General features: G+C 40.8%; 1 protein-coding gene across 2 annotated transcripts; it reads right to left on the bottom strand.

The window, feature by feature from the left end:
- Positions 1 to 96: 96 nt before the first annotated feature.
- On the bottom strand, positions 97 to 27,216 carry trim36 (tripartite motif containing 36). 2 transcript variants are annotated; one of them, XM_072387783.1, is made up of 13 exons: positions 26,807 to 27,216; positions 20,526 to 20,760; positions 13,545 to 13,891; positions 12,795 to 12,941; positions 11,552 to 11,647; positions 10,441 to 10,578; positions 10,187 to 10,302; positions 9,231 to 9,352; positions 6,416 to 6,533; positions 6,079 to 6,284; positions 4,303 to 4,486; positions 3,884 to 3,997; positions 97 to 3,177 (listed from the first exon to the last, which is right to left on the bottom strand). In XM_072387783.1, exons 1-13 carry the CDS (start codon positions 26,867 to 26,869, stop codon positions 2,808 to 2,810), a joined length of 2,256 nt encoding a protein of 751 aa, XP_072243884.1. In that variant the 5' UTR covers positions 26,870 to 27,216; the 3' UTR covers positions 97 to 2,807. The 2 variants fall into 2 exon arrangements, with proteins under 2 accessions (XP_072243884.1, XP_072243885.1); XM_072387784.1 differs by lacking the exon at positions 26,807 to 27,216 and adding an exon at positions 21,769 to 21,897.
- Between the last annotated feature and the right edge of the window lie 533 nt (positions 27,217 to 27,749).

Below are 27,749 nucleotides of genomic sequence, written 5' to 3' on the forward strand. Positions count from 1 at the left end.
TTAAAAGTGTTGATTTTTGCCAAATGACAATATACAGCTTTTTAACAATTAATCAAATCGCTACACAACTGCACAAAGATCACAGACAAAAATAAATCTATTTAAAAAGTTTTATTTGTTCAAACCCCTACAGAGCAAAGCACACATGTAGCCTTTCCAGCAAAACAGTAGTTCCACATCTTTACATGGTATATATATACACTGACACCCACCACTTTGTACACTAATCACGATCCTCAGAAAGAAAAAGACCACGTAGGGACTAATGCACTATGACAAATCTAAGTGTTTCTGAAGAAGGACAAACATTTACTACGAGCTTTTAAAATGCAACTCCATCTCAGAAAAACCCATTTAAAACCTCAAAATAGCCTATCAACTCAGTGCAAATTGTCTTTTAAAGGCGTTTGCGTCCTCTCTTCGGTTCTCCAGCCCCTTTTGATAATATTGCACGCACACACATATTATACACACCTGCAAAGCCAAACATTTGCAGACATGCTACAGATTTCTAAAGTGCTAGCCTGTATGAAGATTGAGAGCCAGCCTGCGCATAATATAGTACCAAGTTTATACCTGGAAAGCAGGATAAAAGATGCATTCTAATTTATTTTGTCACCGTATTCTAAGTCTTATAGTTACAAGCGTGTTGCGACTACTAACAAACACGAAAAACAAACCTTAAATGTCCAAGAACATTAATCCATTTGTTCTGTAGTTATTACATTCGTGTGAAAACAACAACTGACCTTGCTCTTGAATGCATAGAATTTGGAAAAAGTCAGTATTAAAAATTAATTTAAAAAAGGTCTGAGGAATGGAGTGAAAATTATTTCACACACACGGGACAAATTATGCACAATGTCACAGGAACCAAATATTACATTTTCAAGCTGGAGAACATGTGAGGTTTAATATACAAGCAAATTTATTAAACAATTAAATCCAAAGCAAAAAATATATATATACACACACACGTCTTACTCTAAAACCAAAGCTTCAAACCAACACCACAAAAAAGGTGGAATAGAAGATGGTTTGATTTGATAAACTCCCTTGACAAAAGGCAGCGGGACAGGTTAACATCCACTTACAGTAATTTCCATCAATAATGATCCACCATCAAGCATCAACCAATTACATGAACATTAATGATGTACTTTATCTCACTGAAAAGAATATAGTCGGGATTATTATGAACTATATATTTAAAAAAAAAAAAAAAAAAAAAAAAAAACGCATTTCAAAAGATCAGCTTAGTGTCAGACATGAACAAAAAGCCTAAAGAAACAAGCGAACTGTAAAATCAAACCAAACTGTTTCTGTCAGGAAAGGTACAGTAGTTAAGGTTTTCCAGGCTTGACTGATAGAGGTAGGTAACACTGGGCCCAAATCAGGGCCAGAAACCTGAGAAAACGCACACAAACCGATTATCCTAACCCTCCAGAAATCAAGACGTATATATTTATAGATGTACAACAAACCTATGTGCAGGCACGAATACAGTACATCACTGAGAAAAAAAAAAAAAAAAAAAAAAAAAAAAAAGTCTAGGGTGCTCTCAGACTTGAACATCTGAGCTGATCCAGTCAAAGCAAAGCATCAACTTGGGCGTCTGACAGCCAAACACACGGGAAGATAAAACCATGCTACAGTTCATTTGAATACAGTGCAATTTAACAGTGGTTTTGACAGCTAAAGGTGATGTTCTTGCGAGATAGCACTTTTTGTAAGAACCTGAATAAACTGTTAAAAGGCGGCGAGGCCACACAGCTGAGTGCGTGTGTGTTCGGTGAACTTAAGTCAGCACCAGAGCCAAAAAGGCAGGCCATCAGGGATGTTGCAGTTGTCATACAGATGAGTCCTGGTACCTGGATAAGTTTGCGATGTTAAAAAGTTACATTGTGCTGTGCAACAGAAAAGCGAGTCATTTTTAGACACCATTTTTAAGCCTCGGTGGACATTTGCGAGCGTGAATGACAGACAGTGTGCTGATTGCCGACAACATTTAAAGTAGAGAAGCCAACTAGGTAGTGATCAAACTGATTAAGTTAATCATGTGCATGGATTCATTCATTGTGCAAAACCAGCTAAACATAACAGTAGAAAAAGAAAAAAGGAAAAGTAGTGTTTTCAGTGATTAAGTTAAGAGTAAATAGTGACACCAGTGTCTGTGATGAAACTATACCTACAGTAAACCCACACAGTATTTATATTTGTGCTGCGACACCATCATCTGCTTAATAGCGTAAACCCAGTGGGGGGAAAAAAGGCAAAGGCACTAGCTTTAAAAAGTAGCTACAAGGCTCTCTCAGATCAGCAAAGATTACACCTAAACCTGTGCTGCTATGGTCAAAGAAGGGGGAAACAGCCAATGATGACGACACAGTCATTTACACACAATATAATCTATAATAATAAACCTGAAAAAAAGAGGAAGTGTAAGCTCAAAGGTGTGTCATGTTAAAACAAAACAAAACAGACTGCAAACTGTGCAGCCAGTTCAGTATTAACAGCTGATCCCAGCTGGCAATTAAAAAAAAAAAAAAAATCTACATACAGATACAGAGACTTTGGTATGCAGAGGAAACCTTTTCAGATCTATACCAAACTCTGAAGACCTCGATGTGGACGACTCACAGGCCTGTTATCTCAGTTTCACATTTAGGGCAGAAGCACCCAATGACAACTGCCTCATGTGATCTTCAAGAGAGTGATTTAGATTCAGATTGAACTTCCGTCACCCTGTCAGTAACGCCATCTCTTCACAGAACACGTTAAATATTAAACAAATCCTCCATCCCTCCTCAGAAGGTCAGTCTCTTAGCGGTGATGAACTCCTCCAGCTGAATCTTTCCGCTGCCCATGAGACCGAAAGCTGGATACATTGTTCCAGAGCAATCCACCTGCCTCTCGTAAAGGCATCTCATGGTGTCGGCGTCATAAAAATACACCCGGCATGCGTCATAATCCAAGCAGATGCCCAAGCGCTGTGGCATGGGAAGCATGCGATTGGCAGGGTCGCCCGACGGTGCGTTTGCTGTGGAAACCGAAGAGGATGAAGAGGCCTTGGGGATGAAGAGTTTGCCCATGCCCAGGGTGAGCAGCGTAAAGGGCTGGGACACCTCATAACATGTGTCTTCACTGCCGCTGTCATGCCCACTGTCATGGTCATACCTGGTGAAAGAAACGAGGAGGAACATACAGATGATCTGTGGTTCAAGTGGGTCCAAGAGTAATTTTGGAAAATTTGAAAAGTAATGCCGAGTTACACCTATTGATCACCTTCATCATAAACACAAATTTGCTGATAATTTTCCAATTAGTTGTTTAAATGTATTAATTCAATATATGCTAAAGGTTTTTGTCTTATGGTCCAAAACACAAAAGCATTACAGGACCTCAAAGACACCTGGTGAGCACCAATATTCAGATTTTAAAGAGCTTTGTGAGACAGACTCTGTAAGAGGGATGGTTAAGCAGGAATGATATCAATTATTTCCAGGTAATTTCTTTCAAGCGTGCATGTGTGTGGTGGTGGTGAATATTCAGCCCTTTAATTACAGGCTGGATACTGCGTGATGCTTATCTTATGTAATTACCATAGAATTAATTTTCGTTTGTTTAAATAATGTGCTCCTTTACATGCTTTTACATGAGCCGATTTCAGAGAAAAAGGCCGGCTTTGTCTGGGAGTAAGCTCTTTACGAGTTTATACTGGTTCTCTTACATCACGGGATTAAGTTAACACCTCACACTGTACTGAGACAGTGTCCGAGTTTGATCTCAAGACCTCAAAGATCTCAAATAAACCAGTTCAACAAATTGATTTACCTTTTTTTTGTTTAAATCATTATGGACAAATTGTAAGTGTTGCTGGTACCTTGGGCTGCTGGTATCTCTCGGATTGTGAAACCATTCAAGCAGCTTGGTGTCAGAGGCCACGCCAACTTTAACCATGTAGGAGTGTGGTTCCACTTTAAAGGCCCAATAGTGTCTGCAAAACAATGGAAGGATGGAGGTCATGATGATGACCAGTTACCCACTAATAAACCATTTCTGATTTGTTCAATGGATACTATGCAAAAACAGACTGAATTTGAAAAATACCAGGTTGAGTTAAAAATTAAAGTTCCAACTCTGCTCCATAAATATTTCAAACTCTGACATGCCAATACATTTAAAAATTAACAAAATAGATCCATGCTTAATTGATTTCATTGCCAACGTGTCCATTTTACACTTTTTTTTCTTACGTCGAGGCTCATTTCATTGTTCATGGAGCAACACAACTGCACATACCTTCCCTGAGAGATGCCGGTGTCCCCAATTATGTAATCTAGGCTGATGTAGCTGCCCGTCTGCACACGTTCTGCTGCAAGCAGGTAGGCCATTCCTGCCACGCTCTCTACAGTGTCTCGTCGCTTATTTAGAACCAGTCGCTCAGTGCTGAATCCACACTTGTCACTGAACAGGAAGCCAAAAGCTGCAAGTGACGAGTGGGAGAGAGAATGAGTTGATCAGAGAGACGAGAGCAAGTTGGGAAAATCACAAAGGAGTATTCAACTTGATTCATTTGTAACACTGGGTCAATAACAAAGACTGACACAGGGGGGCGCTGTAACATAATCCTAATACTGAAACAAAGACCCACTTGCCCACAGAAACTGAGTTCTTTCTGCCATTCAAGAACCTCATCTGCTTGAAATTAAATGCATGCTATAAATAGTTCTGGGGCCAAAGGCCATATTTACAATAATCCAGGACACATACAGGCTGACATGATTATGCCTGTTCACTCAACCATCCCATGCAATCTGAAGCCAACACGGGTGAAGAACAATTCATTCTCATATCGAGGGAAGTCCCAATAGCAAGTAGGGCATGATCGTAGTATATTCCTGCCTGAAGGGTCAATAGGCAGCTAAGCAGCAGTTTTATGATAAGTCATCCTTATCCAGTGGTACTGAAGACAAATGACTTGAAAAGTAGCCCCTTAAGCCCATTAGCTATTAAATATGGTGATCCGCGTATAGCCTCATTAAAACATACAGTGACAAAAGAAAAAAGGAGTATTTGCCGTCACTGTCACGATCCTGTGCGCCTGGCTTTGTCCATTCTAGATTTTAGTCCAATTATCAATCCACTCTGAATCCAAACACTCATACACATACCTGACAACAAAAAAATGTTGATTTTAAACAAATAAATGACTACATTTTTGCAGGAGGAAGGTCAGAATTATATATATATATATATATTTTTATTTATTTATTTATTTTTTTTTTTTTTTTTTTTTTTTTTTTTTTTTTTAAATTGTATATATTAAACATTCCAGCTTCTGGTCCATGAGTCAGGAGTAAGTGGTATTACTACTGAAAGGTCCACAGTATATCAAACTCTTTCATACTTGCTGTATATATTAGCTAAAGATGATCAAAGCAAGGAAAATTCAATGATTGTCAAGTAGGAAAATAAAACAGCAATACACTCCCTTAAGGGGGTCAAATTTTAAATGAAGTTCAGCAGATGGTTGGAGGATTTTTCTTTTCTTAAATACAAATATATTGCCTTTCTTAAGCTTAACTTGCCAGCAACAGATAACTACAGGTTTCTTTCCAAGCTGTGGTGCTGTACTCCCACACATTCAGACAAAGCTAAACTGGTTGTAGCCATGTGGAACACACAAGCCATTACCATGGTGATAAACTTAAAGCAGCTCTGTGCTTCATTGCCTCCATCATGCAAGCGTCAAGAGAATTAAAAATTTAACAAACAGAAGCATCTGTCGTCTGATAGTCCTGCACACAGGGCTCAGAACTAACACACACACACACACACACACACTGACCTGAAGAGAATGAGAGCTAAGCAGCGTCTTTGGCCAAAAAGAGGCCCAATAACAGGGGCTAGTTTCCCAGCAGTCCTTTTGCCTGTTAATTATCGGACTTGACAACACAACAACAGCTTGAACTGACTGAACTTAAATTTGATTTAACATTGGAGCAAACGTCTCCTGCCTCCCCAATTCCTTTTCGATCTGAATCATAACATCTCCCCACATGTCTCAGAGCTTACCGGGTGCAGGTGGTGTGTGGAAGGCGACCTCGGGGCTGTAAGGGCTAAACATGGAATTCCTGCAGCTTCTGACTCTGAAGGAGTACAGGCTGTCAGGGTCCAGGTCATCCACAACAGCGCTGGGTCCATACACCCTGTCTGTAGCCCTCCACATGCCACTGTCCTCGCCATCCTCCTGGGACGGGGATTGGCTTGGGCCTCGGAGTCTGGAGAAAGAGGATTATAATACATTTTTGTGCCCAATCCCCCACCGCACCAACATAAAATAGCCTGTCTGTGGCTCTATTCAGTCCTCTACTCTTCTCTTCTCTTCTCTTGCAGCTGTGTTTGAACCGACCTGCGATACTCAAGCACGTGGTGATCTGTGGGCAGGTGGTCTTCAGGCAGCCTCCAGCAGATCGATGCCTCATTATAGACTCTGCTGTTTGACAGGTCAATCAGTGGAGGGTCTGGAACTTGAGAGAAAGAAAGCAGCTAGTTATTACATGAAAACCAGAGAAAACATGGTTGAGCAGAAATGGAATGATAGCTTAATACCAAAATTGGTAATTTTTTTTTTTTTTTAAGTTTATTTTTCTGCCAAAGGATATAAGAAAATAACAGATCAGATAACAGATAAGGGTGTGGGGGGGGGGGGGGGGGGGACAAGAACACAAGGGAACTATGGTAAAATTCACTAATGCTTTAATCATGCTAAATACTGCACTTAAGCTTCAACTTGGGTTTAAGCAAATTAAGCAATGAAAGCATGGCAAAGATTAGATTTGTTAGGGTCAGGACTTTCTTTCTCTGGAGGATGGACAAGACTACCTTGCATAATGGAGCTTAAGAGGTTTTTACACTCACTGCCTGGAAATGCACTTTGGAAAAAAATATTTGGCCCCCACCATCATGTCTCTCTTTCAGTTAACATTTCCTCTATCCTACTTTGTTAGCACAGTTCGAGTCCTTTGTCCACTTGCTGAAAGAGGAGACTTCCTGAGAGGGATCGAACATCCAGCACTGGCTTTACATTCAGCAACAACTTCTGCTTTTATCCATATTGATGTCAGACATACTCCGTGATGAGTTCAATTAAAGGTTTGCAAGATTTAATTCTCAAATAGAAACAGGACATGTAGAGACATCTTCTATACAGCATTTCTTGTAAGATTAAATCTCCCCCATCTTTGTTGCATTTTTCACCCTAGCTTTCATTTCCACACCCCCATTCCCACTTTTCTAAAGCTTTTCCCCTACTATAGAAGGAGTCCCTGAGCCTTCTGAACCTCAAAAGTCACTAATCTGTATCCAAACTGTTTTCGTCCATCCAGCTCTCATCAAAAAGCCCAGTGTTTTCATTAATGAGTACAATGCATGTGGCTAACAAGCTTTAAGTGAAGAGTTTTACTTTTAATACATAATGCAATAAAGAAATTTGGAAAAACAAACGTTTGTTGTCGAACCTAAACTCAACATCTCTATACTTTATACTCACTTTTCAACAAAGAATGGATGAAAGCTACACAAGCAAAACCAAATTGAGTCAAGATAATTAGAAGCTCCATTCCTTCGTGTAGATGAGTCGTCATGAAGGAAAGTAGGGAGTTACAACTTCCACATGAAATCATACACAGGCTTTGTTTGTCCGTTTCCATTCCACCATTTCCATACAGGACTTACAACATAAAGTCTATGAGAGGATGTCTGTCAAACCCAAAGTGACTCCAGCACTCTGGACCAGTTGAGAGGCTCTGACCTCAGCCTGACATTTTGAGGAGAGAAACTTTGACAAAAAGAGCATTTACACTTAACAACACACTCTTTCACAGCCCCTCGAGAAGCACAGCGGTCAAAACTCACAGCAGAACAACAAAGTTACCATTGGAGAGGACAAAGCTTCATAAGAAGATATGACCAGAAAATATAGACAAGCTACAGACATCAAGTAAAAGCCAACTTAGGGTGCCTTATACACACGACCGCTGTGCAGAAACTTGAAAATGCTGAAAAGAACTACCCCAGTTTCTAACATACCGAGGGGCACTTATCCAGAAACAGCCCTGATCTGTTTACTGCTGCATTATCGGCCAAGGCTTAAACTAAATTACTGCAGTATAGAAATGCTTCCACTGCATTTCCTCCTCTGAGTTCAGCACGTGCCACTGCAGACAAGTCCTGCCGGCCAAAGACACATCGATACGACTACCGCAGCTGCTGTGAGCAGCACCTTCCCAACAAGGATGCAGCAGCGATTGGTTTGGACATCTTTTTTTGTTGCTATTTTTGCTTTCTGCATAAAAATGAACTATAAGCAATTAGGAAAAATGCCATTTTGGAAACACTTCTGTTTTCAAAAACACTGGCTATACAGAAGGATAAAATAGTCATTTTCTAGTTTATACAAATATCCAGACAGAGCTAACCTTGGACTAATCTCACCAGGGCTGCTCTCAGAGATGGACCCCTTGTTTAAATCAACAGTAATTCCCCATAAGTTTCTGTTCCACATTTGAGTCTGAAAAGCTATTGCCATTACAATTGCATCATAAACAAACATATTTATGAAACATTGTCATAAAACAGATTAACATGATGGAGCTTCTTAGGTTTTAAATGCACGATATGTGGAACAACTTTCCAGAGAACTGCAGGCGTGCATAAACTCGTTTCTAAAAACTTAAATATTTCAGGTTTGTTTTTAATTACAGGGAATTCGTGAGTTTGTTAAAGATATAAACGTAGTTCTTAATCTGATAAGATCTGTGCCTTATTAAGATATTACTGTGATGCTTTCCATTCATACAGGTTCCGACAGTGGTACATTGCAATGTGAGACATGAATAGTCCTGTTGATTGAATACATGTTGCTACAAATAGCTCTTTTCTGCCTCTTCATCACAGCCTCGTAACAAGGGGCCACCTGAAATGGCCTTTGAAGATCAGCGGAAGTAGAAAAATCCACTGAATCTGCAGCTTTACCTGCTTATCCCAATTACCTGCCCACAGACAACCCCTGACTTCTTAACACACTTCACATGGTTGTGCATGTGAGGAGCAGGTGATGACAAACTGCTTATTCTGGCCTTCATATTGTAAAGAGCAAATGGTAAAAACACAAATCACTAAGGTACGCAGGATGAAAACGGCATCGCACAACGAACTGGACGTACCTCCACCAAAGCACATCTCTTTAAGTAGAGTTTCTTCTCTGGATGTCTCCAGCACAAACTCATCAAAGCAGGGGTCGGCTGCAGGATGGAAGGTCCTCAGAGAATCTGTGGCTCGCTGGATCCTAAAAGCATACAAGGCAGACAACATAATAAAAATTCCTTTTCTGAAAAAAAAAAAACACTAAATATGACACAGCATCCTAACCCTTGTGTGAAAGGTTTCCCAGATTATCCAAAGCTGTTAATGCAGATCAATTATCCAGCTTAGAGCTGAAGACGCATCACTGCACTGACTGGACACTGCAGCACAAGTCTGGACTCGGTTGCTCTCGAGTTTGGTAACCTCAGAGCACGTGGCTTTGTGTTCCTGATGAGCTCAACACCAAAATAAACGTACCAAATCCAATTTATGAAGTTTACAAGAAAACAAAAACAGCATCTCCTAATGCTACACAAAATAACCTGTGACTGGGCAGTTTGTTCAAATCATATCCCCCTTTAACTGAAGTTTATTAAATGGTAATGACATCAAATGAATCTTCAGAGTACCTCTTGATCTACAATGTATCACCAGTTCATCTATGTGGTTCGATAGCAATGTTTTTATTGTATTATTATTCATTGTATTTTAAAGGAATATTGAATCACATCTGTTAGTTTTCTGGGAGTTAAAGTGTCATTGTGAACCCCCACATTTATCTCTTTTCTTGTTGAATATCTACACTGCAACAACCCCTCACTAGATTTTAGTAACGCATTGTCCTTCTCACAGTTAACATGATGCGATTCAACTTTGATTCTTTACATTTGCAGAGTTTTGCATGTTTTTGGCCTCGAGAGCATTTAGAAGCAACAGTTTGTCTATACATTATCTGAAAGCAATAAGCAAAAGATCAATAGCTGGTGAACTCAGGAATGGGACAAATGATTTGGTCAATAATCGCTGCGCCGTGTACCTGACATGCAGCTGCTTTGCAGTTTGTACAAAGCAGGACTGATCGGTCTCTTTCAGCACCTCCTGGGCATAGCCCACCAGACCACTGTTCTCCAGCATACCCTGGTACTCCTCCACCTGGGAAATATTTCATAGCAACACATTTCAACATAATCATCTTGGTTTCATACAATCTTGTGTATGAACAGTATGAGGAAAGAAGCACTTGTGCTGGGGATTGTATGCAGGAATGAAAGGAAGTCGGGTATTTTATACCTGGCCTTTCAGTTGGTCCATGCGTCTGTTACGAGACTGTTCGATGGACCTCAGCATCTCGGATTTTCTTTCTTGCAGAGTTTCAAACAGGCGCTCAAAATGCTCGTTGGCTTGACGCTCGGCCAGCTGTCCATTTTCCTTTTAGATGACAATTAAAAAAATAAAAAATAAATTAAAAAAAAAATCAAAAATAAAAATCAAAAAATGTAATCAAAGGCATTGCCCTTTTTACATCTCTCTGCAATATAATTTTGAACTTCCCCCACCGGGGGAAGCATTTGTTCAGAATGTCAAGTTAGCCATATGTTAAATATTCTTCTACTATAATAATATAATTACGTTACTGGTAAAGATCCTGTCCCCTCTACATCTATCAAGATCACTGAAGAAACCAACTGTACAACTCCTGTTTTACCATTTTTGGCCACATTCATTCAAAATTCTGATATTTTAACCAAATTTAAGCTTTAGTTTTTTTAAGATACAGATTTTGAATGAACAGGGCTTATAGTCCCAAAGCATTAAGGTTTACAGCACATACACATAAAAATGACTGCTATTCTAAATATGTTCCAAAATGCACTGACAGTGTATGTAACAGCACTTTTCACTCAGGTCCAATGTAAAAGTAAAAAGGGAACAAGCTTTGACACTGAAAGAGAAATGCGTTTCCTTATTTGTGTGGTTTGAATACTGTTTGTTCAGTGGCCTTCCTTGTCAGTACACAGTATTCATCTCCATTTACTCATCTGACTGGCTTTTGCAAAAGCCAGTCTCATATTTCTACTCCTACAAAAGACTGATCAACAGAAATCAGCTCATATTCATGCTGCTTTAGAGCCATAAAATCAACTACATTCAAAATGTGGTATATGAAGCTGTGTTAGTACAACTAATCCTTTGAGAAGATGGGGAGAATCTGAAGAAAGTTATAAAGCATGAAAGAAAAAAATGAAAGTGTGACTGTAAAGATGACAGATCTATGGCATCCTTTGCAATATCCTAAAAAGATTATCAAGATAAAAATAGTTTTGAGAAGAAAAGAAGAAAAACTAAGACTGGAGTGACCAAAGGATGTTGGGCTTGCAGTAGCATGAGTCAGCTCTCTCACCTCGGTCTGATTGATGAGCAGCTCCAGCTCAGTAATCTGAGTCCTGACCTGGTCCTCTTTGCTGATGAGGTAATGGATACTCTTGGCGAGTTTCTCCTGCGGAACAAGAAGATCAGCAGCACAAACAGTGAGATTCTTGCAGCCTAAACTGAGAGGCACACAGCACTGTAGAGACAACAGTTCGAGGCACAAAGTGCTCCCATTCATAACCATCTGTTCTGAAATTGACCAGATCACCATCTTCCTCATAACATTCACAACTGCAGCTGTAAGTACAAAAAGTATGAAACTTCTGGACATGTGACAGTACATTTGTGATCAAAGCAACTAAAACCCAACTACTGAGAGAATCTGATACACCGTCCACAAATCTGAAGTTACAATGCACACATGCTGATAGGGAACAAATGGCCTCGTAAAATATTCATCATCACATTGTGTGTGTGGACACAAACAAGCAGACCGAATTTCACAGAGTCGGCCTCGACTTGCTGAACCACCTACAGCAGCATTAAGCATCATTTTGGCTGGATGACGATCAGACTGCTCTTCAATACATTTCCACAGATGTTTACTGTCAGTGTTGCACAACATAATTGTTCTTGGCATTTTGGTCTATATGCAAGCGAAACAAAACACCAGAACCGATTTCAATGGATTCTGGTGACTGGCAGAAAAAATAAAAGAGGAAAAAACAGGAGACCACATGCAAGTTTGAGGAAACCTGGGTCTTAGTTTCTAAAAAAGAGACCGATAGCAGTCTGGTGTGCAAGTACAGGTCAGGCATTAATATTACAACGACAGAAAGGAGATACATGGACCAGTCAGTCAGCTGTTTGTTTTGGCATGAACGTCACACATAAAAACGCTCAAAGTTAGGTAAAATGTAGCTCTGTAGTGATGTTTGCTTTGGATTCTTATGTAAAGCTACAATAGACTTTAGAGCCATCTTAAATAAGTCCATTAAAAAAAAAAAAAATTTAAAAAAACACCACAAAATTGTTTAGATATCTGAGTAAAAGCGATCAATAATTCCAAGTCAGAGAATTTCTTGGCCGTGATGACGTCAAGCCACTGTTAACAGTGGCATTTGTGTGCAAAGTCAAGTAACCCACCCCCCCTTATCATGAACCTGTGTTGGCTTGCATTCCAATTCACTCAGCCACCTCAGATAAAACTAATTGGAGTGTCTTCAGCTGACGCTCAAGTAACCAAACCATCCTTTCCCAAAGATTCAAAGTACCTTGAGGATCTTGTAGGCACTGCTCATAGACGTCACTTTGTGGTTGGCGTGGGACCCTCCCAACTTGCACAAGTGACACACTGGTCGTCTGCAGACCTCACAGTACATATTCACCTTCTCCATCTCATGCTCCGGACACATGAGCACCTGAAACATTTAGGATAACACAGACTTTATTGTGCCCAAAGGATTAAATCTGATACAACTGCGTACACAGTTACACAAGCTACAGAACAAGGAGAAGTTCAAATTAGACCAAAGAATGCATACAAACATTCAGCTGCAGTGTTTATGACAGTATAGATTTTCATACATATTTACGGTCCAAAACTAGCTGAAGTAAAACTGTTTTAAGACTCCTCAGGAAAGCTTTTGAAGTTCAGGTCTTTTTCCTGAGGTTCAACCAGCACTTTTATCTAATCCAAACCAGAAATTATACACGTCTACACTGAACTGCTAAATGAATAAGGAATAGGAAGGAACAATGTAATATTTAAAAGAAGCAGAAAACCCAAACATGAGGTTTAAGTCTTGTTGGGGTTGTATAATGCAAGCATGATGACCAAGTCAGATTACTGGCTGTATAAGCAATTAGGCAGCAATAGAAAATGTAGTTATTTTCTAATTTGTTCCGATTAGTATTGAAAGATTTCATCTACAAAAATTCAGGGAGGAAAACAAATAAATTCAATCAGCAATTCATGGTTGAGAAAACTGATTGGATGCCTGACAGATGGCGATGCTTCCTACCTTGGGCCTAAAATTTGTGGTGGGACCAACATACTCGTGTTGGGCTTTGGGCGTGCCCCAGGGGTGATGCAGCTTGAAGCACTCATTACAGTAGCTGGCCTTGCAGTCCATGCAGCTCTTTGTAGCCTCCTGCTGCTGTGGAGGTTTACAGATGTTACACATGATTGCGATGGCTGCGCGGGCAGCCTGTCGGTAGCGCTCCACAATGCTCTCCAGGGTGAAGTTGCGAAACAACATGCTGATGCCGCGCTCGCCCAGGTCGATGTCATGCTGGCAGCCTGGGCAGGGGATGGTGGTCACTCGAGGAGTAACGGAACCTCTGCGCCAGCCCGGGGACGAGATGGAACCTGAAGGAGAGCAACAAGGGCGTGAGTGGGGGAAAAAAAGAAAACTACAACATGGGTTCACAGCCTGAGGCCACCCAGTTTCCAGTCTTATCTGAGGCCCTATTTGGATATGTGAGCAACAATGTCTGAAAACTGCACAGAGCGAATAGTTTCCAAGGGAGTCAAATGGGGGGGGGGCTTTGAAAAAAAGTGAACCCCCATAAGTGTTCAGATTCTGGGTTACATCATCAGCTCTGACTTGCCAAGTATGATCTTATGGCAAAAATGCTTTTGTGAACAGCCTACACAAATAGAGCCTCAGCTAGTTTCACTGTGCTTTTTTCCTTTTTCCCCCACAATGACAACTACTCAGCAGAAACATGGGTGTAGGGAGCAAAACACCAGAGCAGGCAATGGATGGAGCAGTTGTCATTCAGGGAAAGAAGAGAAAAAAAAAAAGTCCAGGAGGACAAACTATCCAAGAGTACTGGGTCAGTAATGAGGAGTGATACGAGATACAGGAAAGTCATGGAAGGTGGCATCCTTGGGAGTTTTTAGGTTAAAACAATTTTTTTAGGAAATCCAACTCATTCGACAGTTGCCACAGGAGAGAAGACTATTTCAAGTGCAAACAATGATCTGGACAAAGCAAACGGATTTAGTTTCACTGAGATGAGCGATTGAGAAAATAAGATATGAAAGACAACACAGCATTTTGAACGCCAAGTGACGTAACTGAAATACACAGACAGAAAGTTTAAAAATAAATAAATAAATTTAAAGCAAATATACTTTAAAAATCAAGTGTCCAGTTCAATGCAGCAACACTTTCCATACAAAACAAAATCTCTTGAAGCAACATTGCTTTCAAGAGATTCTCACACTACTGATCTTGTTACTGATGCAGCAGCATCATAACAAGGCAGCGACACATCAACATGAGGAGCACAAGGTCACTTCACAGACACGAGCAAGGTCTGGAAGACACCGTTACCACACTCAAAGCCAGCAAAATAAAATTAAAAATAAAATTGCTTCACGTTTTTGGGGGACAGGGGAAGAGAGGAGTGCTGGATTTATCTCAGTTTGCAAGCCAGAATTTCCACTCCGTTTCCAAGGACCTGAAAATTAAATCAAACACTCCTCAGGTAAGCGAAAACACTTTGAGACGACATCAATAAGCACTTCTGCAAAGAAAGGTGCAGCTCAGGGAAAAGCGGTGGCAGAGGAGCTGTGTAGCCATGTGACATGAGCACAACTGGAGCCTGCAAAAGGTGCAGGGACGGTTTATTACATGGTGTTAAGCCATATGTGGTCTAACAGGAAACTGATCTGCTGAGCCATTTTTATCTTACCCTCTATCTTATCCACAAATTATCTTCCCAACCTGAATTCATTTGATAAAAAGCTTAGCTCAACTTTGTACTGGGATGATATGACAAAAAAGAAAATACAGGAATGAGGGTGATTTTCTGTTATTTAGATAAGTCGCTGGATGAGGTGGGACAGAAAGCCTTCTCATATGAACCTACGAATAAGGTGGAGGGTCATTTTCTATTCTGAGAGGGGGAGCATACATGACTTTATTCATGTGATGCAAGGACACGGCACAGCGAGTGGGGTTCTCTGGTCAGGACAGAAGGTGCAAAGCATACAAGATGCAGACAGAAAGTGCCTGCAGCAGAGTGTGTGTGTGTATGTGTGCGTTTGTGCTGATCTGTGGATCAGCAGAGGGAGGCAGAGTGGAGGGCTGAAACTGACAAGTCATCGTGGATTACATTTTTTTCCACCGGTACATATCTCAATGTACTGCTTGAGCAGATGCACTATAGCTATACAGTAAACATGATTACCTTTACAAACGGGGATTTCACCAATTATTTGCAGAGTCAAATAGTAAGGAGGCCTTGCATAAATATGTTATTTTAAGAAATCGACTGGCGTGTTGTGAGCAATTTGTATAAAAATGTAACAAATAGGAAATCTAGTCAACTTTTTTTGTGCGAATATACAAATCTGAGTTCACGTTCCATTAATTTTATTAGAGCTTAGAGAAAAATGTTCCTTTTGTTCAAGATCCATTTTTAATAACTTATTATTTGAGGAAGATCTACTTTAAACATTAAAAGACTACTTAAAAACATCCACCGAGTTCAGTTCAGTCTGATATTCAGTCTTATTTGACTTGGCTGGCACGGATCCTTCTTAAATCATCAAGCCCAAAGTAAATACAGGTAGGCTTTAACAAGACTCTGTTCTTCAACTGTTTCTCAAACACTGATGATTATCGAATGAAGCTGAAGGAATACCCTTCAGGCAAACAAGTTTCAGTCTGAAAAACTATTAGGAACCGTGGCAAGCCCAAACATATTGTGGGCTTTTTCTACACACGTCTGTCGAAATTGGAAATAATGGAGACCTACAGTTCTCCGTGATTTACAGGATGAATACAAAGCTTAGCTAATGAGTACTCGCACACACATTCCTGTCTCATTTCAACTCCCAGGAAACTTCCTCACCCCTTTGCCTCTAATTCTGGTCCTTTGAATTCCTTTCTGGACTCATGCTCCATAAGAAATACAACTTAACACTACTCAGTGGGTGTTTTTAAGGAGATTTTAATTAAGCTTTTAGTACTCATTTGAGTGTATTCCAAACAATAAGATAAGATCTGTTTATTGAAAACCAGTCCAGTGAGTTTGTATGCTTGTGTGGAGGGGTCTTGAGTAGACTATGTAGAGAAAAAGGTAAAACCAAACTAGGGTTTCACAGGGGTTCTATAGTAACACTGTACTCACTACTACAGCTACTCAAAACACGGAGCCCCCGTCTACCTCGACTTCCAAACGACCTTCGCAGTGTGGCTGCAAGCAATGGACAGAGAGGTGAGGTGAGACCAACATGAAAAATTAAACAATGCATAATGTGAAGTGATGTGAGAATCCACTTAACTTCAGAACACTGGAAAAAAAAAATCAAACCAACTTTAAAATGAAAAGTAAACTCAAGATAAAAGTGAGTACAACCTTGGTGAATAAAGAAAAAAACATTTCACGGTGTGAACAGTTAAAGTACAATTAAGTCTTCATTTTGGCATCTTTATGTGGTCGGCGTGTCATAGATTACATCCTCAATTTGGTGTAGGAACGGTTTAGGTTTTTGGGGAAATATGCTTACAAGTAAAATAAAAGAAAGAAAAATAGCACATTCATAATGTCCGTAAGTCTCCACAGACAGACCAAGTCTGGGCATTGATGCAGATTTACGGTCAAATTGTAGAACAAAGGACTTGCATCAATCATAATTTTATCATTAACCAAATGTTTATCAGTTGCCAGATTTCTACATGGATTATTACTACTTAGCATGTTGGGTACCAAAATTTCCAGTGACATTCATAGATGTTACAACTTCAGTTGGATGAAATCTTTCCCGCGCCTAGTTAGAAGCCAATTTGTCCAATCATTTCGATGCCACCTGAACACATTACGGCATGTTTGCATTCCAGCTGTGAGGCTGTTAGCTTAGCTTTGTTAGCATTCAGACAGTCTACCAGCACAAGTACACCACTTGTGTCTTTTACGCTTTGACCTTTGTGATAAACAGAGCTTCTGTATAGACTTAAAACGCTCAGGATGGCATATTCTACTTCAAGAGAACAGATTAGATACAGCTGATAAACTGCATTCTTTAAAAATCTATGTACAGCAGTGAGAAACAGGCCTTTGAGAATTTCAGAAGGATCTTATATTACAAATTGTTGTCACTAATCATTGTGAACCGCATTCAAAGTTGAAGAGCAAGTCTGACAGGCATTACAGTAACAAGAGTAATGGTTTCTGTTCTTTATGCTAAGCTAGACACCTCCAAGCCGTAGCTTAGAATTTATTCTTCTCAGCTGTTCCACTACAGGGGTATCCATCCAATAAAACTGTTGAAAAGAAAACCGAGTGCATATTTCCCCAATATAACAAAAAAGTCATTTAAAAATAAGTACTTTTGCAACTTGAGTGCATTTATCAAGAGTTAGCTGTTGAACACACTCAGGTCTGCTGAGCCCCAGTAACAAAATTATACAATGATGCTGAAAAATGAAGATGAAGTTGCAGTCGCCACCTTCTCCTTTCCCAGCACAGCAAAGCTTGTCCAAGCTTCATGTTGATAAATATAGCCTTAAGTCTTTTCTTTCTTTTCCTTCATCTAATCCCTCATTCATTCCTCACAGGCAGCTTGCGTCACTATGGATACCAGTGATCTGATCTCCCTGTAGCGAAGGCAGTCAGGAATTATGAGTTTGCTCTGTTGGTTCTGAGTGGCAATGTTAACAGTGAACCTCTGGTTTTCTTTAAAATACTTTGCATGGAATTTGGGATTCATAATCAGACCAATTCACTGACAAATCCCATAAAATTCCACAAAACCCTAGAATAATCCATTCTGTACATTAAAATGTACTTTAAGTGACTCGACATGATCAATTAGAACTATAGATAATGTAGACTTTACACCAATACAATGACCCCTGTAAGGAAGACGTGAGATTTGTTTACCCAGAAGCAGGATTTGATTATTTCCTGCGTCAACAGATGCAGTCCCGTCAGTGAAGAATGAACTCATTCAGGCTGAAGCAGCACACTCTGAATGGGGGTGGCTGTGTTTGAGAGCCCAGACTCGGTGGTTTTGAACCGAAGCTGAATAGCTCACAAAAAAGCTGTTCACCTCACTGTACTCTGGGGATTCTTGCTGCTCTGGCTCGCTAGAGGAGATTGTCAATGTTGTTGCAAGGCGACGTGGCATCTCAGCTGACACAAGGCACTTGCTGTGCCTAAAATTCCATGCTACACAGTCACAAATTTTGTAAGGTATACCAAACATTCGTCTCTCAGCATCTCCTCCAGTCTTATGGATTAGTGCACATCGGAATTAGTGTAATTGTTTTAAATCATTCTCACCAAGTTATTGGTTCAATAAAAACTTTCCATATTACCGCTAATCATTAACATCCATCATGCAACGTGTTTGTCCCACAGATGGAAAAAAAAAAAAAAAAAAAAAAATCACAACTAACTTGGACAAAACCAACCAAAAATAAGTGTGCAGTACAGAATGTGGAGTCAAATACCCAATAAAAATTACTACATGCCAAATTATACACAGCTCCAAGTAAACTATTGCACCAGTTTCTGTAGTTCGTACAAGATTGGCTGTTGAAATACGTGCACCAACAGGTTTAAAAGCACTTTCCTTATTATATTTTAGCACCAAGAGGCAATTAATCACCACCCCACCCGAGTAAAAAAAAAAAAAAAAACTCCCTACTTAAAATTTGTATACGCACACACTCAACACACACAGGATGGTCAAGAGTGCAAATAAGACTACGTTTCTCAGGAGATGGCCTGTGGCCCAGAGCTCTCAGGGGGGGAGAAAGGCCGCCTTGTGTCCCCCCATCATGCCGTTTAAGGCTTAGACATTGACCTGTCCAGGCCCCGCAGCAGCAGGGCCTTGTGTTGAGCTGAAAACTTAAACAACATTGTGATAAGTTAATCTAGCTACCCCTGTCTCAACTACAGCTTTCCATCCCTGCAGCCCAGATTGGTTTTAAGAGTTTAAAATGCCTGAAAGGATCTTACGGATGTGCGGGCTTCTCATGTGTACATAATAACACTGTAAACAGGATTAAAGGTGGAGTGAAAATGATAGCTACTCCTGTTCCTTAAACATTTTTAAATAAGCATTCGTGTGATTAGAGGCAACGTTTGATGCCCCAGGGCCATTAAAAGCAGACTGTAAAAACAGTTGGGGCTTGAGCGATCCTGTTAACTGATTTCTTTTTTCTCTTTCCCCGTTTTGGTTGAAAACCTACAGCTCATCAAGTTCCTTTGCCCTCCATTTGAGGATTACAATAATTGCTGACAGGGTGTTATGGCTGGCTGATAAAATGATTAAAGTCAGACTTGTGTTTATTTAAGTTTATTTAGGACAAGAAAGGGAGGAGGGGCTGAAACCTACATACACACAATACTTGGCCCATTTTCTGCCAAGTTCACTCTCTTAAGCCTATTCATTCCAAACCATTCATTTGCATTGGCTAAAGACTTGCTTGCTGGTTCACAAAATCCTCTCCAGAGACATCCCGTTTTTTTTTTTTTTTTTGTTTGTGAAGGAAGCAAAAGTATCCCCAAGTTTTAACTTGTAGACTCGCAGAAGCAAACGTCAGCTTTGAGTCACTCAAACCTGTCGATTGCAGCAACTGAAATGACTGCAGAACTAAACGCTGCAGTCACACGTGGGCCTGTAGGAATTAAGAGGAAGACCATGTAACAGGAAGTTGGAGTTCCTGAGAGATGCAAAACACGTCGTCTTCCGTGAAAGCCACCAAATATGGCCATCAATACATGTGATACGAGCACAATCTGTGGGCTTACCATTAGCTTCCATCAGTTCACATCTCTCATAATCAGGCTGGTTCACAGTATCTCAGAAACAGCTCATACTAACGTCTAAACACAAACACACAAGCTTTTAACACTGGAGTAATGCGAGATCCACTCCCCTACACCAATTGGTCCCCAGTAAAAATCCTAGCCAGAAAGAACAATTATTCCAGCTGCAGGGAAAAGAATGTATTTCGGTTCCTTACCCCGAGACCCACCTGATCTCACAAGCCTGTCTAGCCTCTCCATGGAGGGGGAGGGCACCCTAGACCTGGGGCTGCCAGGCAGGGAGCACTCAGACCCGGCATCAAAGGAGTCCTCATGGTTCTGTATCAGCAGCTCTCTGACACACTTGTGGCAGACGCTGTGCTGGCAGGGAAGGATCAGCGGGTGGGTGAAGAGCTCCTTGCAGATCGGGCAGATCAGCTCCCTCTCGATGTTCTTGATCGGGACCTGATGATGGAGACGTGGTTACTGAAATGCTGCCATCATAAAAAGACAAGATATTGTACTTTTTTCCTCATTTAGGATTTTTTTTCTTCCTTTTTTTTTTTAAATGAGGCAACAGCTCAACTCTTGTCATCTTTTCACAAGAGATAAAAATAAAATAAAGGTGCACACAGGAACAGAAATAGCAGCGCAGATTCGTCTTAAACAAGCTGGAGGCCAGGACACTGCTTTCTTTGATCTCCAGAACACCTCAGCTAAACAATACAGTGGGAAAATAAGACCATTGTCTGCCATTTGTGCAGCATGAATAACATTTTTTGCTGTGTCAGCGAGGTGGGGAAAAGGAGCTTTTTTTTTGGTGGTAAATTTTAAAGGGGACATAAAAGCTTTTTTTTTTTTTCCCTCATCCCTGAACATAGTTTAAATTTTACATCTAAAAACAGCACTAATACAGTCTCAATAACAGCCAACCACAATGGCCTTACCATGTTGCTGATTGCATTACATAAGACGGGATTAACTCTGGCTAAATATAGAGAAACTGTAAAATTACATGCGTCCAACAGTTCACATTTCAACACTCAAAAGACCACCAGATGATACTTCTAGGGACTTCTCGGGCTGCGGTTGATTGCTCATTTATTTCAGGTGGAGACACGAAAACAACACAATCGATCTTCCTCCTGCAGACTGAGCAAACACCCACTTAAACGCCTCCGCACGTGTTTAAAAGATTTTTTTATTTTTTTAAAGTGACAATAAGAAGGTTAAAGGAAGTTTAAGCTGAAAACAGCAAACACAAGCTGAATTACTTCAGAAAAAAAAAATGGAACAAAGACAGGAGTCAGCAATGAATGGAGAAGTTTTCACAATGCCTGCTCCCCCCCTCTCTTTCTCTCTCTGTCTCTCCATGCAGGACACGGCCGCCACAGACTGGTCAACAATGACGAGTCGAAAACGCGTCCTATCACCTTCACAACTCCACGAATCCACTCTTTTTCTCGCACTTACCCCGCTTGTGCTGTTGCGCCGCATCTCCGCGGTCATGATGAGGGAGAGAGAGAAAAATATAAAAAAAAATGCAACCTTGGTGTGGGGAGAGTAGAAGAGAATGAAGCACCGTGGCCGGCGTTTGAGTCCGGGACTATCACCAAACTTCTCGGACGCGAGCAGAAGATGCAGACGGGGCACGGCTGCGTGAATTTAAATAGAGTGACGCAGCGCCGAGCGGCGGTCCGCGGTGAATCAGCAGCCACTCCGCTGCCGCAGCCAGAGCGAGACAGGGGGTGGGAGGAGAGGGGAGGAGAGGGGAGGAGAGGGGAGGGGGGGTGGTGGATCCGCTTCATGTGCTCCACGTAAACGTCATCAAGTAATCGCTCTGACTTGACGCCCTTTCTGCCGCTCTCATCTGGCACAGATGGATGTCGAAAGTGAAACAATCCCTCCCCTCTTTTCAGACAGTTTTGGCCACATCGTGCTTTGCAAAAGTCTTGAGCCGCACTACTCATTTCTCTATATGTATTTCCAGGAAGGTCGGGGAAAAAAGCAAACAAACAAAAAGGGGAAATAAGTGCAGAGATGTACTGGGACATCTGGGAAACGCAGTTGCCTGTTCAAGGCAACCACCTTTTGTTTTTGTTTTTTCACACAGTCTGAAAAAGAAAATTGCTCATTTCTTTTAGGAGTCTGGATATTTCACAGTTCTCTGTCAAGATGATCCCACACTGGTTCAATAATGTTGAGGTCCAGGCTCTGGAGAGGATTCATCCCTCCATAAGACCCGTTACCACTGATTTTCAGTGCAGTTCTTGTGTCATTTAGCACATCTCAGCCTTGTCTCCCCTTGTCTTCCCTTCCTTAAGAATGGCTTCTTGACAGCCACCCTTCCATGGAGACCCTTTTTGAGGATTCAGTGAACAGTAGATGGATCAACTGAAGGTTCAGATTAATCTCTCAAGCCCTGTTTCAGGTCGTCGCTGGATTTTTTTTCCTATTTCTTAAGGACATCAAGTGCAGTTCTTCTGCTGTAAACTGTTTTTAGGCCTGCCACTTCTTCTTTTTGTGCTCCACTAGAAGACACTGGACACTATGCCAAGTTTCTTAGCTAATTGGTCTGAGAATGAATCTCATAAGGGCAGAAATACTATTCTATACCTGTCAAAACATACCATCTTTGGCAATTAATCACAGATATTGGAACAAATGATGTGTCTGTGTGGTTTAAAATACTATTTAAATCTTATTTGTTATGTGTTGACACAACACTGGCTCATCTCTTGAGTTGGGTTCCTTTTTTTTTATTATTATGCATGAATGACTCATAGGTCAGTGTTGAGTGACTTCACAAAAACTTATATATATATATATATATATATATATATATATAGATATAGATATATATCCCATGAAAATATTCAGCTATTGTTCACAGTAAAAAAAAGATTAAAAAACTTTGAAGATTATCGTCTCCTGTTTGTTTAACTTCGATAAGGCTTCCAACTGAGTTGTTCTTAATTCTGTGTTCACGTCAACTGAATAAACCAGTGAGTGATGCTGCATTAAAACGGGCTGAATGATTCCACTTTCTTTTTTTTTTAAATTGTGCAAAGAAGCCACAGAAATGCACATATCTAAAAAAAAAAATTAAAAAAAAGAAAGAAAAAAACAAATTTCCAAATACCAAGAATAACAACTAAATAACTTAACATGTCTATTTAAACACTTATTAATGTTAACGTGCAGTTTCGCAATTTAAAAAACAGTTCAGTTGCCTCTCATACTGCTGCGGAATATGTTAGAAAGGACGGGTAAAACCATCCCATAAGACATCTAAACAGCTTCAGGGTGACTTGAAGCTGTCCAGAGTGGTGCGTTTTTTATTTTTTTTTTGCCTGTAACACACACATGATGAACAAAGTATGGCTCTATGGGTGAAAGCCAAGGAGGACACAACATTTGAGGAAAAAGGCCCAAACCCCCAAATTTTCAGAGAATCTACAGTCTTTATGGAACAAAGTGTGATAAACACAGTAAGCCAAAGTAGAGCTCTTATGGACTGCAGTGCATCCGTTTATTTATGGGGGGAAAAAAGCCCCTAAGAAAAAGAGTTTAAAAAAAACCCACTAAATCAAGACAAAGTTGAGTTTCTGTCAATTCTATGGGGCTGATTTCAGACGCGGCTACAAGAGGCACTGAATGTGTTAAAGACTTGTGGAATTAGAAGACCAGCTAAAGAAGGACCAGAAGCACAAATCCAGCAACACAGAAGTCCGTAAGACTTGTTAGAAATGTGCCGCTGCCAAAAGGACAGCTGAAAACCTAAAGGAGCTTGAATGCAAAGCAATGGAGGAGCGACAGAAACTACCAGCCAACAGGTGCAAGAAGCTGCTCAATACAACAACTGCTAGAAGGTTGCCAAGAAAGCCAAAGGCTGTGCGACTAAAATTAAAGTCTAGGTGGTACAATTGTACCTGGGCTTTCTTTTAGGATTTATTCTTTTTCAATATTAGGCCAAATAAACACCTTTTCTTGCCCAATTGTTCACTTTTTTAAATAGACAAACTGCATTTTTTACAATTCAAGGCCACCAATATTTCTAACCAGCGCTGAGAAATGTGTTTTTATGTGTGTGAGTCTTAGCAGACATCATGTTTACCTTTTCACTATCTATGTGTAACTGTATTCAAAGCTCTGCTAATGAGCTTCAAATAAAAGTACAACCCGGTCGGTAGACGTGAAACCATTTCTCTTAACAAGTTAAAACCACTCCAAACCACTGAAGTCATTCAAATGTAGCCCTGATCGACTTTAAGTGTCAGCAGCAACTTTCCCTGCAATCCACCCAACAGTTGTTGATATATTTCACTCCGAGTGAAATCTGAGGATCTCCATCATCCGTGAGAGTCCTCCTCTGCGGGCTATGAATGTCTTCACGTTAGTTCACGGCACTCTTTTTATTGTGCAACACTATATGCATCTTCTGCATGCTGAAAAATCTGTCATAAATCAAGTGACGAGACATTAAAGCCCCAATAAGAAGAGGGCACAGTCTCCAGTGTCTGCAGATGGTGCGACCGTGAAGAACCATTACTGCACTCGTAGATGCACTTGAGAAACTTGAGATAAGGTGAGAACACACCAAGTTTTTATTGAGTAGTTTAGAAGCATAAATACTTAACTCTTTAGCTCTTATCTTCCACTCAGAGTATCACGAAAAAAGGCTTCTCAGGTTCTCTGGAATGTGGTCTGAGAAATGTACTTATTGAACTTGCACAAAATGCTCATGAAAGCCAACTTCTGTTCATTTTGCAATCTCTGCTGTTAGTGACTCTCGCATTATTTTGTCAGGTTTTAAGATGTGGTTGTTGATTGATGCAGTGCATGCAGGTTCATTTTTTACTGTGTTCCGGGGCCAACTTGCATGTCAACCCAACAATGTTTTGGTTGGAGAACAAAAAGGACAGTTTAACATCTTGTGGATGGGAAAGTGTAACAAGTGTCCAAAGTGGATGTTTTAACTCAACTACTGGCTAACATTTGTCATTAAAGATAATGTAGACGCTTTTAGAGCTTTCTGGAGTCATTCATTATTCCACAAGAAAGCAATAGTGTGAGTCACGGTGATTCTGTGAAACAGATACTGAGGGCAGTATAACCTTGATGTCACTCCACAGAGCAGGGATCTGGGTTCAGACCTGCCAGGCGGCCATGTTCACTCCGTGAGTTCTCCCCATGCCTGTGCTGCAGTGTTCTACGAGTGTCTAAAGATCTGCAGACTGGATTAATCTATAAACATGACAACTAGGGATTTTCTGACTAAATGCATCAACCCAGTGACTGACTGGCAACCTGTCCAGGGTGTAACTCCAAACAATTATTCAAATCTACTGGGTCTATTCAACGGTGTCTTCTACCCTGTTGTAATAGATTGTGCTCTCACAGATATCAGAGTAAGCCTCACTATCCATTGTGCACGATAGGTCTGATCACATTCCAACCCATTCGGACAGGAGGCGACAGGTGTGTAAACCTGCACATGTACAGGGCGTCTTAAGTGTTGATGGGTACAAATCTGACCCATTTCAGCAACTGGGGCTGCAATGATTCAATTTGCCCAGTCTGCTTTTTTTCCCCCAATCAAATGCTCAACTCCATGCACCCATGAATGACTGTCAGAGATTATACAAGCGAGGGCCATACGCATAAACACATTCTGTTTGTCTGAAATGGATTGAAGAGCCCTCTTTCTATGCACTCTCTCTCACTCTCTCTCTCTCACACACACACACACACACCTAACCGAATGCCAGGTCTCACCACACAGCTGCTTCCAAGTGGCCTACATATTGACAGAAGTCTATGATCTCCCTGCAGCACTAACTACAAACACACCCAACAAAGCTGCTAATTAAACCAAGGATGTATCTTTTATAGATATAAGAATATGAGGAATATTCATGTGAGCCACAAAGCTTTAATCGATAGGGGAAATTAACGTTGGGAAAGTCTCTCTTCATACACACACACACACATATATATATATACACATATATATATATATATATATATATATATATATATATATATATATATATATATATATATATATATATAGACACACCAGGACTTATGCACCCCAGATCTTAAAAATGTCAAAAAATGGCTGCATCGGTGCTTAATAATGTGTTGTAAAATAGATTTGCAATAGTGCATTTTAAATGCCTTGCTCAAAGAGAACATATTATACAAGAATAGAACAGAATAGAGAGCCTAATGCCTACATTTTGTGTTACAGACACAGTATAGGTGTGGGTCTGACTGTACTCACTCCATGTAGGCTAACAGAACAGAAATAGCACAACGATAAATTAGATCAAATCCGCACAGAATATATAAGATAAAGGATGGAATAGAATAGAATAGGTCTGTGAGCATCCTTCTCCATCCACTGGCAGCCCTGCGGGCCGGCCACGCGCTGCTGCCGCCGTTGAGCGTTGACAGGCACACCGCTCCTGTCAGAAAGACCGTAAATCATCCGGATGACACTCACCTCGCCCCGCTCGATCCGCTCCACGATGCTGGCAAACTCCGTCATATCCTCAGAGTCCGACATGGCTACAGATGGTGATGTGTGCAAAGCAAACAGACCCGGTCAAGGCGCACAGGATGTTACAGAAATGTCGATGGAAAAAACACAGAACATCTGCCGCTTAAAGAAAGAGGCTCGACAGCTTCACAGGGGAGGTGAGATGACATCAGGAGAAAAGAGTTGCTCCCCAAAGCGCATCGCCATCACCATCCTGTCTCCTCCCTCCGTCTCTGTATGTCGCGTTGGTCAGGAAAATCTACAGTACATGCGCCGGCTGCTTTTATATTTGAGTTAGCTTCATCTTGGAGGGAAAACCCCGCCCTCGTTGCTACTCTACCGTCGCCCTCCTTCTCCTCCTGCATCACCCCTCAGCGGCGATGTCTCGACTCACAGAGCTCTTTGTATCCGCCCGATCTGCCATCCATCAACCCGATGCGAATGACTCAAGTTTAATCCACCAATCACTATAAATAATCATAATAATCTCATTCTTAAGATTAAAAGTTGGGAGGAGGAGAAGGGCGCCTCAAATCTGTTTCAGTCGCCAAGTCAAGTCGTGGTTTTACGCATGGCTGGAGACAAGCACGTAGGCACCGATTTCTACTGATTATACGGGACAAACATGCGTCCTCCTCTTTGGTTTTGCTTTGACATGTAGAAAGATACACAAATACGTTGAACGTCTTTCCAACGCAAGTATCACAGTATTATTTTAGTGCTGGGAGAAGGTGCCTGCCTGTTGATTTTTGGGACTTGAATGCGACTCATTCAAGCAGTTTGATGACGTTTCTTGGCAAGGGATGGGGTGTGGGGCCGGTTTAAGTTCATGTTTTTAATTTTCCTGGCCATGCCACTTGTTCCGCGTGGGCAGATGGCCTCGCGGCTTCACGCAGACATATTCCGT

The sequence above is a fragment of the Leuresthes tenuis genome, unplaced genomic scaffold (genome assembly GCF_036924035.1).
Source record: "Leuresthes tenuis unplaced genomic scaffold, fLeuTen1.0.hap1 SCAF_6, whole genome shotgun sequence".
Classification (NCBI taxonomy): domain Eukaryota; kingdom Metazoa; phylum Chordata; class Actinopteri; order Atheriniformes; family Atherinopsidae; genus Leuresthes; species Leuresthes tenuis.

Coding starts and splice junctions, on each gene's coding strand:
- trim36 (XM_072387783.1), bottom strand. CDS start 26,869: ATGTCGGACTCTGAGGATATGACGGAGTTTGCCAGCATCGTGGAGCGG. Junction 6,534..9,230: donor AGAGATGTGCTTTGGTGGAG/GTACGTCCAGTT, acceptor CTTTCTCTCAAG/TTCCAGACCCTCCACTGATT. Junction 3,998..4,302: donor ACCGGCATCTCTCAGGGAAG/GTATGTGCAGTT, acceptor ATTGTTTTGCAG/ACACTATTGGGCCTTTAAAG.